Here is a 17,612-nt window from a genome sequence, read left to right as displayed (position 1 = left end):
ATCCAGCTAATAATTTTTTTAGTAAAATAATTCATTATATATATTGTAAAAATAAAATAAATATATAAAATGAAAGAAAAGAAAAGGAAAAAAAATTAAATAAAAATCAAAATAGAAAAAAAAAAAAATAGCAGCCTAAACAAGTAGGGCCTAAAATTTAATACAAATGAACATAAAAGCCGTCATACAACAAATCTTTCCATTTTGAAAATAGTTCACATGCATGCTCAATAATCTAAATTCAAAATTTAAATAGAGCAATCAGAATCCTCACTCTCCTCATCCAAGTGGCCTAATGGAGGTGTGAAGCCCTCTCCTCCATGTGCCAGTTCTTAGCCGCCTCTGCTACTATCTCCATATTCATCATCTGACAACCGCTCTGCAAGTCTATTGCTTGTTGGATTCTACTATCTCGAGTCTCTCGATTATTTCTTAAAAGACCTGCACCATTGCTTACATGATCGTCTTTTGTATCTGTGTCCACAACTCGAACCACCACCTGATGTACTGTTTCACACACTGACCACCTTGGTTATCTTGTCTCCATTACTCGATCATAACTCATCGGGCACTACTGTTGGCTGAACTCTAGCATTCTAGGACTCCGCCGATCCGACTATAATCGAACTTTGCCGCTTGTTGGGCCTCTACCGAGCTGCTATTTTTTTTAATAAAAATTAGTTGTTTAATTTGGATTTTTTAATAGAAGTTTAATTTGGGTTCAAAATGCTAATTTTGTATTTGGTGATTCATGAAAATACTATGAATTGGAGCTATTTTATAAAAGTTCAAGTAGGAATCAGAGATTATAAAACAATAACATATAACGCCTCTATTTTATCCTTTTCCGAAAATTTAAGATATAACAGTGCAAGCTGTCAATATTATTAAGGGGTGCAATGGAAAAGTAATACTCAGAGGCGTATTCGATGCTACCCCAAAAATTATATATTTCTGAAACTTTGAAGACAAAAAGGCACTTTCTAAAGAAAATGAGTATTTTATAATATTATCTAAAAAGTATTTCAATGGAAAGAAAAAGTTGAAAATGCTTTAAAAAAATTTAAGAAATCTAGTTTCTGACGTCTTCTTAGATAAAAGGAATTTTAAAATTGTAAAGAAATGCCGCACATCAACTTTTGTGAGATTTCTGTGCTACTTTAGCCCAACTTTTTCCGCTCTCTTTTCTGTTGTCCAGTCTATTCCACCGTGGTCCGATCCACTTTAGCCCAACTTTTTTCCGCTCTTTTATGCAAGCCAGTCTCACACTGATCCGATTGAGGAGAACAAAGGTTTTTCTTCAATTTACTTAAGTTAAATCTCTCAAAAAATAACTAAAAAAAATAAAAAAATCAAAGGTAAAGCTTTAAGTTTTTTTTTTTCAATGATGAATAAAAAAATAAGATATGTAGCCTCTATTTATAATCTGAGGTCCGTCCTAATACAATTTAGGTCGGATTCCCCTTCGTAAACCTATTAAGATTTTCTTTTCTAAAAAATATATTACTAGTAGAAAATTTCTAAAAAAGATAAAAATCTTGAGAAGATAGATCTTGACTTTAACATCAATTTTACCTTACGCTTGATCAAAGTCTTACCCGAAAACGAAACTTTCGATTTAACCGGTCCGTTTCAGCCTTCATAATCTAAATGGTAGAATTTTATCCTAATTCAACCTCTTAGCTAGTTGTAGATATCGAAAAGATATCCAATTTTTGAAAAACGATCATTTCAATCAAACATCATATGACCAAATTATGACCTCCAACAGTTTGACACGTAACTCAGCTTTCTAGTATAGCAAATCTTGCTCCTGAATTCTATCCAGCCCTGCGCCTAATGATCAAAATATTCCACATCGAGTTTAGTAATCCACCTGAATATTCGTAATGACCAAAGTAATCCACATCAGGTCTGATGATTCTACTAGTTATCCATAGTGGCCAAGTCTAGTGATTCTTTTAAATACTCGTAATGGCCAAAATATTACACATCGAGATTGGTAATCCTCCTAAATACTGGTAGTAGCCAAATTGTTCTACATCGTGTTTAGTGATCCCTTTAGATACTCGTAGTGGTCAAAGTGATCCACATCAAGTTTGGCAATCCTCTTAAATACTTATAGTAGCAAAAGTAGTCCACGTCAAGTCCAGTAATCTTTCTAGATCATATTGTGGTTCGATTGAAAGTTTTCTTTTATCTTTTAATTGCATCGGCAAGTGGGCAGAATACGGCTCTTAAAGGGCAGAGGAGGAATCAGCTATTTTGCACGTGAATCTCAAGTTTGGACAGCCATCTTTAACTTATTTTAAGCTAATGAGTACCAAAAAATATGTACATGCCCTGCATCAGAAACATAATAGATATCAAACCTTACAGCTAGTCTAGATGCCTCCAGTTGCTGGCATGATGCACAAATGTTAGATCTCCAATGGGCTCTGATAACAATGATTAGTTTGGTGATGGGTCAGGTCAGCTTCCAAATTGTGACGAACTCCTACGTTCCCAAAACGAAGGTTGGAAAGGCCGGACTTTAGTTCATGTAGGCCCGAACGAGCACCGTCGTCTCTCCAGCCAAGGAAAACTCTTAAAGACTTTAATGCACGAAAATGATGTACAATAGGAAGTTGCCTGGGAAACTTCTCATCCCATTTAGCAAACAAAATTCTGGTGGCAAAATTAGCCGCCTGGGAGTTCATGCGTCCTCTCGTTCCTTCTCGCCAGGGCTGAGACGAGACACGACGAAGGTGGGTTCATTGGTTCCGTTGAATCTGGCCATGTTTTAGGATTCGTCTGGTTCGTGGAAAGAGGAGGAAGGAAAAAAAAAGGAACGGCAAAATGGGCCAGTTTTGTCGGCGGTCGGACAGGACAAGGAAGGTGACATGAGGGAATATCACGGCAGGATTTTTCCAAAATGTGGTGGGGCCCGTGATAGGGGTAGATTCCGTGGAATTTGCAAGGTGGCGGTCAGGTTAAGGGAGATAAAATGCTCGATATATCCCTTTGTGTATCCCAACCTGGGCTTTGGCGACCCTCAGCAGGTGAAACGGATGATCATACCCTTCAGTAATAACCAGGATTCTTGTGTGGCTTTTCTGTCTGTTCTCTTCTTGATATCTCATACTGGAACCATCCAAGTCCAAATTTTTAGAGATGCGCATCTCTACAAGCTTAATTTATAAATAGAGGAGTGTGTTTGGTAGAAGTCTTAGTTCACCTTGATATGGTAGTAACTGCATTTTTTCTTGATCTGATTGTAACTGCATCTTCAACTTCAATAGAATATTTGATTTTTTTATAGTTATTTCATAGCACATTAATGAATTGGATTAGATTTTGTCAAATTCTCTCTCTCTCTCTCTCTCTGTGTGTGTGTGTGTGTGTGAGAGAGAGAGAGAGAGTTGCTAGTGAAAGTTGGGAGAGAAAAGTTACATGACTCCTATGCATCTTTTGTAGTGTAAAATTGCCGTCAGCACCACTTAAGAATAATGATTTACGCTACTCCATTAGATATCCGACTTAATCTGATTTTAATGGGGCAGATTTTATCTGACCAATAGTAAATACTGGGCAAGTGTGAGCAATAGTAAAATCAGGCCCGAACCTAATCTAAACATACACAACTCTTCATGAATCTCCTCTCCATCCTTTGTTCTAATGCTCTACTCATAAGAAAGATTGAATATGTAAAAGGTTACATGCCATTATACTTAGTTGTTCATATCTTAGTTAATTACGATTTTTAATTTAAAGGACATTAAACTTAATAAAAAATAATATTTTTATTTGTTATGCTTCTATTATTATTGAAATTTTAGTTTGTTATGCTTCATGCCTTCGACTCTTTTTAAATATTGTGTAAACTACTAAAATTATTTTTATATTCTTTTTTCTTTGTTTGACTTGTATGTGGGATGAAAAGAGTTTTGTAGTTTTACCTGTCTAACCTGTCTAATCTCTCTAATCTATCTTGTCTAACTCTACTTGTCCTATTTGGCCTTATCTCGAGATGAGTATGAGATGGATAAAAATAATAACCTATCCGACTTGTTGCCATACCTAACACCACTAAGTTGCAATCTTATTAAGATGCAAACCTTTTTATTTTTTGAGAACAGTATTCATTGTCAAGCAAAATAAGAAAAAAAAATTATATAGTTTATTGAGATAATGATAGATAGAAAAAGCAAGAAATAGTTTTCTCAAAAAAAAATAAAGATAATAAACAGATGATCCTTATGACTTTCTTTAAAAAAATCCCTCTAAACTCTTTCACTCCATTTCAAACGTCTAATCTCTAACTGTATCCTTGTGAACCACCACACTTCAAAAAAAAAAAAAATCCCTCTAGAGCAGGAGAACAAAAAGAGAAAGATGAAAGGCAAAATGTACTTGATAGAACTTAGACGTCTTCAAGAAGATTCACTAGTTTATAGTATAAATCATGACATGCCCACAAATACATGGTGTGGTATGTTTATATCTACAAAATATGAACTATAAAATATTATTTTAATTGAACGAACAGTGGTAATGTCAACTAATGGCCATTATTTCTATTATTCTTTCAGTTTGACTGCACGGCCCTAAGACGGTTTGTAGCTGAGCTCTCTGATATAAAGCAGGACTACCTTTGGTGAAAAACACAAGTTCAGATAATAATAGATGCAGTTGAATACAAGCTTTCAAGATAATATCGCTCTTCCATCTCATGTCTCTATTGCTCTCATGATGGAGAGCTGAGAGGTCAATGCGATAACATCATCAAGTGAGTAGTGCCACTACCTAGACCTCTTATTTCATAGATTTTTGATGGTCCTCTTCCTGTTTCGTGTGCAACCAAATAATCAAAGAGAATTAATCAACCTAATAATATTAGATAGTGTTATGTCCTGCCTATGAGCAATTTAAAGAGAACATGAACGCTCTAAACAGCCTCATAGAAAGATTATGGCCCTATTTGGGGGAGCTTTTGGAGGGCCCAAAAGCACTTTCTGGCCCTCTAAAAGTACTTTTAGATAAAAAATGGTGTTCGGTAAAATTTTCGGAAAGCTTTTGCGGGAAGCTGAAAACAATTTTTGGAGAGAAGCTCCAATTTGGAGCTTTCCGAAAATGCTGTTTTCAACTTTATCGGAAAGCTGTTTTTTGAACCAAAATACCCCATTTAAATCTCACTTTTTTTTCCAAAACCCTCATCCCACCTCTTCCTCTCTCACCCATCCTCTCCCTCTTCCTCTCCATCTTCTTCTTCCTCTCAATGCCGCCCCCATTTTGGCATGTTTGGTCTGTAATCAAAATCAGAATCAGAATGGATTAGAAAGACAATCAAAACGATTATATTCTCCGACATGTTTGGTTTGTGATTGAAATCAAAATAATATTTTAATACTATAAAAGAGTGGGAACTAAGTTTTGGAGGATTGTGGCATCTTATTCTTTTCTAAAATGAGAATCAGAATGGAATTCTTTTCAACCAAATGGCCAGAATGAAATTTATTCCTTCTTATCTCCATTTTAGAGTCTAACTTTTCTAATCAAACATGCTCTAAAGCTGGTGTCTATGCTATTTTCAGGAATAGCAATGACCACAATGCACAGAAAATTTTTGCTTTGAAAAATTAGACCCTCTCCGTGAAGTACAATGCAAAACGTACCAGACCATCTCAACAAGTCCTCGGAGAAGGATGGATGTCGTTGGCATGGAAGAAAACGAAGTAGCAGGAAGTGGACATGCATATGTTATTTAGTCTTGCCACGGGAACAACCGTAGCTAGTTAAGTGCCATCTTTAGTGATCTTGATGCCATTGGGCCTCCAAAATGACCTGCTTGTCTAAACTGCCTTAGAAGTCTAATTCTTCCAGCACATTAGAATGTGTCCACGTATATCTATATCCATATCCAATCCAACCACGAAGCAACAGTTACAAACATAGGGACTAAAAGCTGAAGAAAATTCAAGTGATGCAAGCGTGGTTGCGAGTGTTGCTCTGTAGTTGGACTGATCCACCGCTGAGCTGGTGGACCTGATTCGACTAAATTTGATGGGAATCATCTGGTCCCCCTTTAGAAAAAGCAAAGAGAAGAAAAAGTGTATAGTTCGACGACTGTAAAAATGACATCTGTCTTGATTATGCACTATTAGGTGGCATTGCATTTGCTTGGCTCATATTGACTCGAAATAGTACAGCTTGGGCCTAATCCAGGCAACCAACCATTGTAACTAGGTTTAGCTCTATTTTTAGCCTGAGCAAGCCAGCTCATATAGGTTGAGTTTTTATCCTTATGAAGAATAAACATGCGAATATTTCGAAGAAGTTTAATAGATGCAAAAATGGAAAAAAAAAATACTTTAGAAGCTAAATTTGGCTCATTTAATATGTTCCGCAAGATGGAGCAGAACATATAAACGGTGGTACAACTACGTTGTTGCAGCATCTCTTTATATCAAAGTTGCATTAAAAATGCCTTAAAAATAAGTTATTCTAAAAATGGAAAAATGTAGCTTTTTTTGGGTAGGGGAGGGGTTGTAAGAATGGTGGATGGCTTGACCTACTTGCATAAGTTGACTGCTTGGTCTAGTTTTTTTTATATCCATCCAAATGACGCCCGTTATCTCATTAGTGCAAATGATGAGATCAAGATTTTGAAAAAGAGTTACACTGGTCTACATCAGGCAGCCAAAACATCTGAATTATCATCACATATATCGAACAATTGATGTAGCGACTTCTCGAGCGTACCAAAGGCCGTTTATTAGGCGTCTGCTGACTAAAATAGGAAGGTCCATCTGTGATGTGGTTTTGAGCAATCATTAATAATTCAGCTAAGGAAGGTAAACTCAAATAAAAAAAGATGCATAGGAAAATTATTATAAAATATATATAATCCTTTAGAGCATCTTTATAGCCATATTAAAAGCACGCACACACTCTCTCTCTTTACATTATTTTTCATTATAAAATATATATGAACGTAAGCTTGTAGCATATTGCCGCCTCGGTACCGAACTTCATATCAGTATAATTTTCTTACACCATATAGTACAGTGTAAAATGGTAAGATATTTCAAATATCAGTATAGTATGAAACTGTATATCGATTTAGTACTAGTATGGTAGGGCACCGGCCGATAAATTTTGATATTGTGCTTCAAGTAAATGGGCTACAGGTAATTGGTTTTGGGCAACGTGGAAACATTGAACCATGGCGGACGTTTGTTCCCTTGGATCTTATCCATTTGCCGCCCTCTTAACCCAAGCCTGCACGGCTATTAGATGGACCCCTCAATGGCTCCATGTGCTTAAAAATTCGCCCGCCAAAGGGGAAGCAGCGCTCGTGGCTACATTTGTGAAAAGATCCGGCCCGGCACGCTAAAGTCGTGCACGCATCTTGGTCTATGATAGCTACAAAATTGAGTTGTCTCGATGGCGTGGCAGCTGCTATGGGCTTTCCTTTCCTTTTAGAAATCTTAATCCAGCAATAAATGTGATTCTCGTTCTAACAATGAGGTTTTATTTGGCATTTAGCAGTTCCACAGTCCTTTTTTTTTTGTCCTTTTTCTTTTTGTTTCAAAATTAGGACTCGTGGCTGTCTATCCAGGATCGCATGAGGGCTAGATTTAGACTAGTTACTAATATGAACACCAAATGGCTTTACCAGCCAACATAATTGACAGCCTATTTATTTTCAATATCGGGTTTTTAACAATCCGAAGGGGATTCATCTACCATTGGCTGTAATTTGTTGATAGCATTACAATGTTGACATGTAGGCACCGGATTGTCACCAAGCAGAGTGAAGCTGTCGACCGTTCTGCTTGGGTTTGGACTAGGATTGACACCATCCCAATTGATTGAGACAAACCCAAGACCAAGCCCAATTTAGGTGGATCCGAGCCATGAAATTAATAGTCTAGCTTAACTATTAAACATCTCCATAAAATATGGTAGCGCATGTGGTTGATCTTTCTTTCCATGCTTAAACCCGAGAAAAGTTTGAACTAATATTTTTTAAGCCAAATAGCCCGACAATTTTCTTTTCTTTGTTTCAAGTTAGACGCTCCATATTATACATATAATATGAATTCGTGTTGTTATGTTTTTGGATAATGGGCAATTCGTGGTCAGTTAAATCCAGAGCCTTGCATGCATATCAAGTGCTAGTTAGCCGCAATTCTAGGTAATCAGTCTGGTTGTGCCAAGTTTAGCATACCTAGTTCTCTACTGTTACAGCAGAAACATTGCCCTAGCCTATGTTAGCCTTTTGAGCCTCAAACATGCTAAAGTGCTGATGTGTTCCAAACTTATAAGATAAGCTCTCTCTCTCTCTCCATACTTCCATATGTACATGCATGCACGCACAAACGCATGCACAAGCACACATATATGCACACACATACATACATATGTTGTTTTCTAAATGAAAATATAGTTCTATTAGTTAAACTTTTGGTTAAGATAGAGAGAGACAAAGATAGCTCTAAGTGAAAGCTTATGACAGGCACTCAGAAGGCATCCTATGGGTTGGTGAGGATGGCTTGTCCGGTACATTTCGAGACCTTTTTTTTTGCAGATTTCACTGGGTATATTTGTACCCGTGTAGTATGACATGCTCGTTTTAGCGCGAAAAAAAAAAAAAAAAAAAGCCTTATGACAGGCAAGTCAAGCTAGGCCCGTTATCTTATGCATGGTATATGTCCGTAGGCTTGTCCGTGGCCCGTTAATGGCAAGCTAATAAAGCGGGGCCCGGCTTATCCCCTTTCCCGCCGCAAGTCCCTGCTCCCAACTCCACCGCCACTCATCCAAAACACTGGAAGCAGAAAGAAATCCTCCCATTGGATGGATTGCCGCGGATGAGAACAAAAGGAGAGAAAGGAGAAGAATGGCCACCGCAGCGCTCCGCTTGGCCTCCCAATTCCCGACGACCACGACCCCGGCCGCCGGGCGGCGGCAGCGGAGGACGGCAGCGACGGTGAGGTGCGGGCTAGCGGACTTCATTGGAGGAGATTTCGTCCGGCCGGATCTTGGGCGGTTCCTGGAGGACGTGGAGAATCACAAGGCTCTGGCGATATACCCGCCGCACGAGGGCGGGTACGAGGGTCGGTACCTGACCCGACTCCGCTACCAGGGCTACCGCTTTCTCGACCTCTCCGCCCGCGGCCTCGGCGACCCGGAGACAACCCTCACCAAGATCCACCCCGTCTGCCCCGTCCGTACTACTTTTTATCCACTCCTCCCCACTTACTAGATCACAGTACAGGCGCTGCCTATAAAACTTTAGTTTCCAGTAGTGAGTATGAATTTAGGAGGCAGAGCCGAGTCGAATCGAACTTAGATCTGATCGTGCTTAGTTTGAAATTAATTTTAAATTATTATTATTATTACAATTATTTCAAGCTCAATTAGAGTTTAATTTTGAACCAAGCTAACGCATGACCATACTAAATCAAGCTAGAAATCAATTCATTTCAAATGAGACAAAATATTTAAGCTTCATCAAACTGAGCTTGATTGCTAGTCACCCCTAAGAGCCATAAACGCTATGTAGATGGCTTAACATTCATACCTAAGATGAATCATGCGTTCCATTTAGATGATTGCTCGATATGCAGCATCGAGCAAGATATCCCTAGGCAGAGCCTCGACGGCCTGATCTTTCTGAATTCTTCTCTCAATGATTATTAGATGCGACCTTATATAAAGAGGGTGTTGTTAGTGGTCCATATAGGGGTTTTCACGTCCACATGCATTCTCATGCTGCAACTTTAGCGGCATTATAGATTGGAGAAGCATTAGAACTTGGATGAATGAATCACAATTACATGTATATGACATGCGTGTGTGATGTACACATGTATTCATTAGGTTATGCCTGCCCTAATTACAAGCATTAATTAGTTATTCTTGTTTTATTCCTGAACTTTTATTTGGATTAATTTTAGATACTTCTATAAATTACAGATTGATTGCTATATGATTGCTGCTAGTGGTGTTCTCAAAATGCTTTTTGCTCTTACATCTTTCATGCTTGCTTTCACATGAATGGGCATACTACATTAGAGAAAATATAGATTTTCAATAATCCCACCTTTCTTATCTTTTAAACATTGCTTTATTACTTATTCAAATATATTCTTTATCTATATTTTTTTAAAAAAATATGAATATCACCTATAGTCATGTTGTTTTCAAATGCCAAATTTGTGATCATGAGTTCGTGATTTTAAATGGATGAGGCAAACGTATATGATGAGATTAAGCATCACATATGTTCCCATATGCATGGCGCCGCTATTTTCTAAATTCTTAATGCATTGGTCCATTCCTGCCAAAACAAATTAAATAAACACATGATGTAAGGAGCCATAGGGGCGTGTGTTTAGTCCTATATCGGTTAGTCGTTAAGGAAATCTTGGGCACTTATATAGGATTAAGGAACCAAAAAAACAAACATTTTTGAGTGAGGTTTTGGGTTATGATATAGTATCAAAGCAAACTCAACCCAAGACTATGTGAACTAGGGGATACCTCTCCATGGATTCATGGAGGCTGACTACGAGCCGATCATTGTGGTTGTGATTAGATTTAATGGATTTGAACCCTTAGTTTGACGAGGACATCAGGAGTAGAAGATCTTGAGTAATTATACAAGACTAAGAAATCCAAAACCAAAAAATACTTTCTGGCTAGTATTTTTCAGTGAGATTCTGGATTGTGACACACGATGAGATCCAAAAAAAAAAAAATCTCATATGGATTATGATATCAGACATTAGCATATGCACCCATCGTTTTCTTCCAACTTTTTTTACTTTCCATCGCTCACCCATGCCTAACTTGAAAATAAAACGAATGCAGCCGCACCTGGGACGGCAACCCATAGCAAGATGGTACTTCCCTCCTGAGGTGGACTACCGGCTCTCCTTATTGCCTCCAAATGCCAAAGGCCTTGTTGTATGGATAATTGAAGCCAAGGTTAAGCTCTCTGCCTCTATCTATCCTGTCTCAAATATCGCCATGACTTCTTAAGAGCCACTAAGATCTTGCCCTTCCTTGGTGGTTGTTCTTATATAGGTTCTCTCAAAGGCCGAGTTACAATTCCTCGCATTGCTTCCCAGCCTTCGCCCAAAAGTCAGGGTCATTGCAGAATGTGGTAACTGGTAATGAAGTTTCCATCTGAAGAAGTGTTAGTTCATTTGAGGATATATAAGTGATTTTTGCCATTAGTTCAAGCTTCTGAGTCCCTTTTGTTTGGAAACAATCTGATGAGTAGTTTTTATTTTGATGCAGGAGGAAGTTTGTTTGGAAGCCACTTAGAGAAATAGCAGGCCTTCCTTCAAGTGAAGAAGAATCACAAATTGGACAGCCATCGCAATGAGTTAAAAGAATGAAGTGAAACTGATATTTAGAGCTTTTGTCTCTATAATTTGTAATTCTGTGCTTTTTGTTGTTCTATTTAAAGTCGCCGAAGATTATATATAGTATTTCAATTCTTTGTTTTGTTTTCCAAGGCAATAATGCGGTTTATAGCGATGGGCTCTTTATTAGCCCAATTTCTACGAAGGCTGGCCTAAGGAGGCCTATGAATGGACTGAACAACATGGATAGGCCGTGGATGTTTGGGCTTTTGACCGACCAAGGCTTGTTGATCAAAATAACAGTGCATATTGTGGATCCATTTTGAAGTAACAAAGAAAAAGATAAAATCGACATCTATAAATAATTAAACACAGTGGTCATGGAACGGCCCATTAAGCATTTATTTTGATGACCTTCTTCTAGGGTTTCAGCATCCATAGTCTTTCTTAGTAGTGAATGATTTTCCAACCATCGATAGTTGTGACTCCAATTCTACCCGAGCAGGGAAAGTTCAATTTAGTCTTACATCGACATCAGGTGACTCGGAGAAGAGGTTTATCCTACGTTTACATGGACATCGAGGATTGGAGGTTCAAACATGTCGGCATGTGGAGATCGAGGGACCCATGAAGTGGAGGATCAACCCTTTCATGCATAGAAGTCGATCGAGTTGTGAAGTTGGCGATAGACATCTTTCTATCATCAAGGGAGTGATTCGAGTCCACATACAAGCAATGGAGTCGACTTACTCCTCCTTCTATATAAGATTTGAGTGACATAATAGGTTATGATTGGAGCATTGGAAACAACTTATTCTCCCCCCTCTTATCATGATTAATTCTTTTACTCCTCATAGCTCAAATATTCCTATGAAATTAATCTCATTAGTTTGTTTCGGTTATCTGTGGGTTATTATTTTCCTCTATGCTTAATCCCTTTGTATTATTTGCATTCTGGTTGAAATTAGTGAAGGCCGTTTACTGAGGTAAAATCAAATCTTGTTTCTTAGGTAGACCAAACTCGCCGATCAATCCGCTTGATCTAACATGCCGGCAACCCGATAAGTCATAGGTTAGATTGTCGGCAAACATAGCCCAAGTTTGGCTTGTCTCTTATTATCAAGAGAGTGCGACAAATTGGCATCTTATGTCTCAAGGACACATTGTAATCTCATAAGTCTATTGTGACTTGAAGTTTAATGGAAATAGCTGCTTAATTGCATAGTGATAGTATACAATGTTTATTTGAGATGATGTTAGGCCCCATCAAAGAACCAATGCACTGCTGGTGGGGTCGGGGTTGTCTCATTCGCATGAAGGAAGTATTCATCTTCCTTCGTATAAATCTATTATTGGTTGTTTTGAAATCTATACAAATGGATGAATTATGAAATTTGGAGTGCTTTAATATTCATGCAGTAGGTGATCTAATGGTGGGTTTGTGCGAAAGAAAAGTGAATCCTCCTTTCGAACGAAAGATACCTCCAACCCCTGCAAGTAGAGCCTCCATTCTGAACTTTTTAAACCCTCTGCAGCATTCAAATTTCTTCGCATTTGATTTGCTACAGCTTTCCGAGTTGAATCCTGTCCAAGAAGTATTTTAAGGCGATGAGTTGGAGTTGGAAACTTCGTTATCTGAGGGCCACCTTTTCATACTCTTCTCAAGGAGCCTCATCTGGCTCCACTCGTGCACACAGGATAGAAGCATTAATTTCCTCCATCGACTCCATTGATTCACCCAAGCTATAAGCCAGATCGCGTAAATCTCCCATATACTCTGTGTTTTGTGTGATTAATTTATAATCGTGTCGCATCTTTCTTGTTGCAGTATTATGAGCCCTAGGTCTGAATATATGCCACAATTTCTTACCGGGCCAGTACCTATTAAGCCTTTTAAAAATGACCCTGCATTATATGTAAATCAAAATTTGCAAGTAATACAAAACTAAATGTGTGATGGGTGATTAATTTCTTAGTAACATATTTCTGGGATCCATGAAGAGTGTTCTACCACAAAGTCATCTAGAATGACCTAAACACGAAAGATTAATCATATAAATAAAAACTTCAACTAAATTATATATAGGTTCCCCTCCACCTCCCTACAGAAATTAAGCTAAAATAAAATAAAAAACAAGAAAAAAGCAACAAAAAAAGAAAAACTACATATAAGTTTTGCTATCATTGACTGTGTTCGAATGCTTTTGTTGACTTGCGAATTTATTAGGTATTATACTCAATCAGATAAAATTTAGATTCTTTTAGTGTGAGCATATAAACTATTCGCTCGAGAGATTTTGGGGATGCTGCATCTTTTCGTTTTAGAGACAATATTTTATTTATTATTACGGTCAAATATGACATGAGTTAGCGATCACAACTAAAGCTGATTGATTTTCTAAAAGACATAAGTATTGACATAGTAACCATGTTACCATGACCATCAAGACGTATCTTGGTCTTAAAATATGGATAATAAGAAAGTGTGACTATGTAGAGTATTCTAACTCACTAAATGAACTGTTACCCAACTATATTATTTTTTATGATAATTGAATATAAAATATCACTAAATATGATATTAAACTCAATAGGTGTTATCCTTGAAAACCATCCCAGTGGGTTCCACTAGAACTCCATTAGTATTGCTTCCATGGAACTGCAATCCCTAATTTTTCCATTATTCCTTTAAAAATTTTTCTTCAAAAAAAATCCCAACTTAAAGGAAAAACAAAAGAAAACAAGACTATGTCAAAACTCAGCGAAAACAATGATAATCTGACATCCAACATTTTATATATCTATTGCAACATCTAATAACATTTCAGATACAGCAAATATAAAAAAAAGGGGGCAAATGGCCTCATGATGGCTCAAATAAAAGTAAAGCCGCTTTATAAAAAAGAGTAAAGAGGACGAAGGTTTGGAGGGATGAGTTATTCTATAACCGTTCGTATATAATAAAATTGGAAAGTAACAACCGGTGTCAGGATGGCCGAGTGGTCTAAGGCGCCAGACTCAAGTTCTGGTCCTCGTGAGAGGGCGTGGGTTCAAATCCCACTTCTGACATAAACAATTTCTCGATTTTTAATTTTTTATTTTTTTTCCCGTAATCGCAATTAGATGAGGGAAACCTTCAATTTGTACGACACTCTTTTCCTTTCTTTCTTTGAAATGGAAATTAGATAAGAGAAAAGCTTTTAAATTTGCAAAATGTATTTCTCTACATTTAACATAATTTAAAATAAAAATTAGATGATGGAAAAACTATTAATTTTTTTCACAATCTATATTTTTATATGTTATATTTTTTCTGATGTGGGCTATTTATAGTTCTCGCAAAGATGCCCAGGTGACGGAGGTATGACCTATCTTCATCATGGAAGAAGATGATTTTAACTAGGTGGCATGCAGCCAGGGCTTGCTTGAGGCACACGGTGTAGGCCGTTCTTGTAAACGGCATGGCGTTTGGCAGATGTGGCAGGGTATGGTCCTTGACACCAAGCATGGCTGGGGCAGCATGGCGTCGTCCTTAGTTAACGCGTCATGGCGTGGTCAGCACGAAAAGTATGGTGCGGTGAGGTTGTAATGCACGACCATGTGTGCAGGCGTGGGCGCGTGCATAGGTACGCACGTTGATGCGGCCGCGAGCGAGGTCGGGCTTGCTTGGAGGCCGCAGCATATACTTGACGAGGTCAACTCAGTGGGAGATGAGGTCGGGCCAACTTGCCAACTTGGGGGCCACGACATATGTTTGGTGAGGTCGGCTTGGCGGGCTTTGAGGTCGGTCTAACCTTCTCAACTCTGAGGTTTGCTCAGTAGGGTGCTGAGGTCGGGCCGACTTAGAGGCCGCGACATATATTTGGTGAGGTCGGTTCGACGGGCTCTGAGGTCAGCCTAGCCTCCTCAACTCTGAAGTCTGCTCAGTAGGGTGCCCTGAGGTCATGGCAGCGGAGAGATCTGGCTGAGGTCGGCTTGGCCTTCAGCAAGGTTCAAGGTCGGACTGGCCTCTGGTTGAGGGGACCGGCGTCATTGTAGATACCTGCAGTCATGGGAGCCTTTTGGACTCTTGGTCGACTTTGCAAGGCGCCCCAAGCCTGGCTCGAAGGGCATCATTGTAGGTACTTACAGTTGATGGGCCCTCTTTGACTCTCGATCGACTCTGTAGGGCGCTCAGGTTTGGGCCGGGGCGTCATTACTTGCTCGGGGTATGCTCGGCAAAAATTGGGTGGTTCCATGCAAGAACAGGACGATCCATTTTGCCTCCCATCAGTCTCTAAACTAGTGTTAGTGACTTTTTTAGTCATAAAAACTATTCTGTCAAAATAATTTATCATTAAAAGTGTGATGCCAAATTTTGGCGCTTCTGCCTTATTGAGGGATTTTGTTTGTTGATGATCTTTGTATACTGACAAAATTTTATTATGAACTCTGTTACACTACTAAGCGTTTATTCTTCGGTTGGTTAATTTTCTTTTGCCCAGTCTTGCTTCCTTTCAATATATATATATATATATATCTATAATTACTATTTGGTGACAGAAGAATTGCATTCACAATGATTTCAAAATATTTTTGTGATATTTTTTTCACCAACTATTTATATATCTTAGGCTTGCAAATGAGTTGGGTCAAACCGAGCCTCAAGACTACCAGCTTTCATCATCGAGTCTTAATTTGGACCCAGATTTAGCCTATTGCCTAATCAAGTTAGGTGGAATATAATATAGATGAATATTTGTGACAAAAATTTTATCTGAGGGCTTATTGAATCTGATTTAAAATAACAACCATTCTTAAGGTATAAGTTACATGATTGAGGACAAGGAGAAAAATATTACATGATTCACGCTCACTACTCAATGAATTGGGAAAGAAAATCTGCGTGTATGTTTGAACTAATCAATCAGGGCATAGTTAATACTCTATTCATTTGAACCCTCGTCAATAACTTTGATTAAATGATATTCTTGAGGAAAAAGGAAGAAAGGAAGAAGGTATTTAGTATATGTTTGGTTGTGAGAAAAATCCATAGAAAATGACAAGAAAAATCAAGTCTTTTTCATGGAGATGGAAAGTTATCCATAAAGTTAGTCAGAAGTTTTTCGAATTCGCTAATTTTCTCGCAAAATAGACAAACAGAAAAGTAGATTTTTCAACAAAAAAAAAGAGTTTTTCTAAGCAATTTTACAACATCCAAACATACCCCTAAAAGGAAAAAAGGATGGATGATTTTGTGCGCACGCATGCATGTATGTGTATTGTGGTGGGAGCACAGGTTACTCAACAAGTGCAAATTAGTGGAGCCTGGTATTGCTGGAGCTTTGGTGGTCTGAAGATGGGTGGTAATGAATTTTCTCTAACTTAAGTCAATAGGAATTTTTTAGAACTTTCCCATGTAGCAAGATATGTTTGTTAATAAGTTTTTCGCCTAAATTCAACTACCCCAATGAATTGGGCGCATGTATGAATTGCACAACTTTTTAAAACTTGCCATATACCTTGATGCAATTTTTCATGATTAGGATTCAAGAATTTTCATTTGACACTGTCACCGTCCAATGCTATTCTTTATTAAAACCCCTAATTTATAATACATCTCTGTGTCTATATACATGTATGTATATACACACACACACAGAGATATATATCAGCATGTTTTTACATTCAATTTAATTTTAGACATGGTAAAGATTTGGTAAAATAGATCTCATGCAAATAAATAGAAATCTTCAACAATTTGTGCCGGCTAGAAAAAAACAAAATTGGAAGGCTATTCAATTATATGCGCAAGCTGTTTAGGCAAAAAATTATAATAGTAACTAATAAAAAAATATAAATATTTTCATAATATTAAATAAATAGATTATCTTGAAGATGGTTCTCTACATATTGCTAGTTAAATTTATAGTCTAAATACGGTGATTGCTTTATGGGAGAGCTATGCATCAACCATATAACCAAAAAAAAAAAAAAGTTTGTTTGCGCAAAATTCCGACCATCACGAAATCTAAGAAGGGTCAAATATATATAGGCCAACCCAATATACAGAGAATAATCTTTTGTTAAGATCGGCTCCTATCAACTTATAACACATGTTAAATTTTTCTGCATCACCATATTATTGTTATAAAAATGAACATCCCATATGACATGCGTAATCTGGAAAGCATCCACTGAGTTGCTCATTAGGGTTTAAATGAAACCTTTTATTTCCTACATCAAATCTAAAATCAGTAACTTTGGTTCCCATCT

At 37.7% G+C, this 17,612-nt stretch overlaps 1 protein-coding gene and 1 non-coding gene across 2 annotated transcripts; both read left to right on the top strand.

Annotated features, from left to right (window-relative positions):
• Positions 1-8,783: 8,783 nt before the first annotated feature.
• On the top strand, positions 8,784-11,509 carry LOC103705916 (NAD(P)H-quinone oxidoreductase subunit N, chloroplastic). Its single transcript, XM_008789823.4, has 4 exons — positions 8,784-9,208; positions 10,858-10,974; positions 11,074-11,159; positions 11,290-11,509. Exons 1-4 carry the CDS (start codon positions 8,882-8,884, stop codon positions 11,375-11,377), a joined length of 618 nt encoding a protein of 205 aa, XP_008788045.2. The 5' UTR covers positions 8,784-8,881; the 3' UTR covers positions 11,378-11,509.
• Positions 11,510-14,342: 2,833 nt separating this feature from the next.
• TRNAL-CAA lies at positions 14,343-14,426 on the top strand. The gene has a single exon. It is a non-coding gene; the product is annotated as a tRNA-Leu (tRNA).
• The last annotated feature ends 3,186 nt before the right edge of the window (positions 14,427-17,612 follow it).

Source organism: Phoenix dactylifera, chromosome 12, assembly GCF_009389715.1.
Source record: "Phoenix dactylifera cultivar Barhee BC4 chromosome 12, palm_55x_up_171113_PBpolish2nd_filt_p, whole genome shotgun sequence".
Lineage (NCBI taxonomy): Eukaryota > Viridiplantae > Streptophyta > Magnoliopsida > Arecales > Arecaceae > Phoenix > Phoenix dactylifera.
This window is presented reverse-complemented; position numbering and strand designations above follow the sequence as displayed.

What these genes read in the sequence shown, in the direction of transcription:
- LOC103705916 (XM_008789823.4), top strand. Translation starts at nt 8,882, where the DNA reads ATGGCCACCGCAGCGCTCCGCTTGGCCTCCCAATTCCCGACGACCACG. An exon ending in AGATCCACCCCGTCTGCCCC is followed by an intron (nt 9,209 to 10,857) that starts GTCCGTACTACT and finishes AAACGAATGCAG; the next exon opens with CCGCACCTGGGACGGCAACC. An exon ending in TATGGATAATTGAAGCCAAG is followed by an intron (nt 10,975 to 11,073) that starts GTTAAGCTCTCT and finishes GTTCTTATATAG; the next exon opens with GTTCTCTCAAAGGCCGAGTT.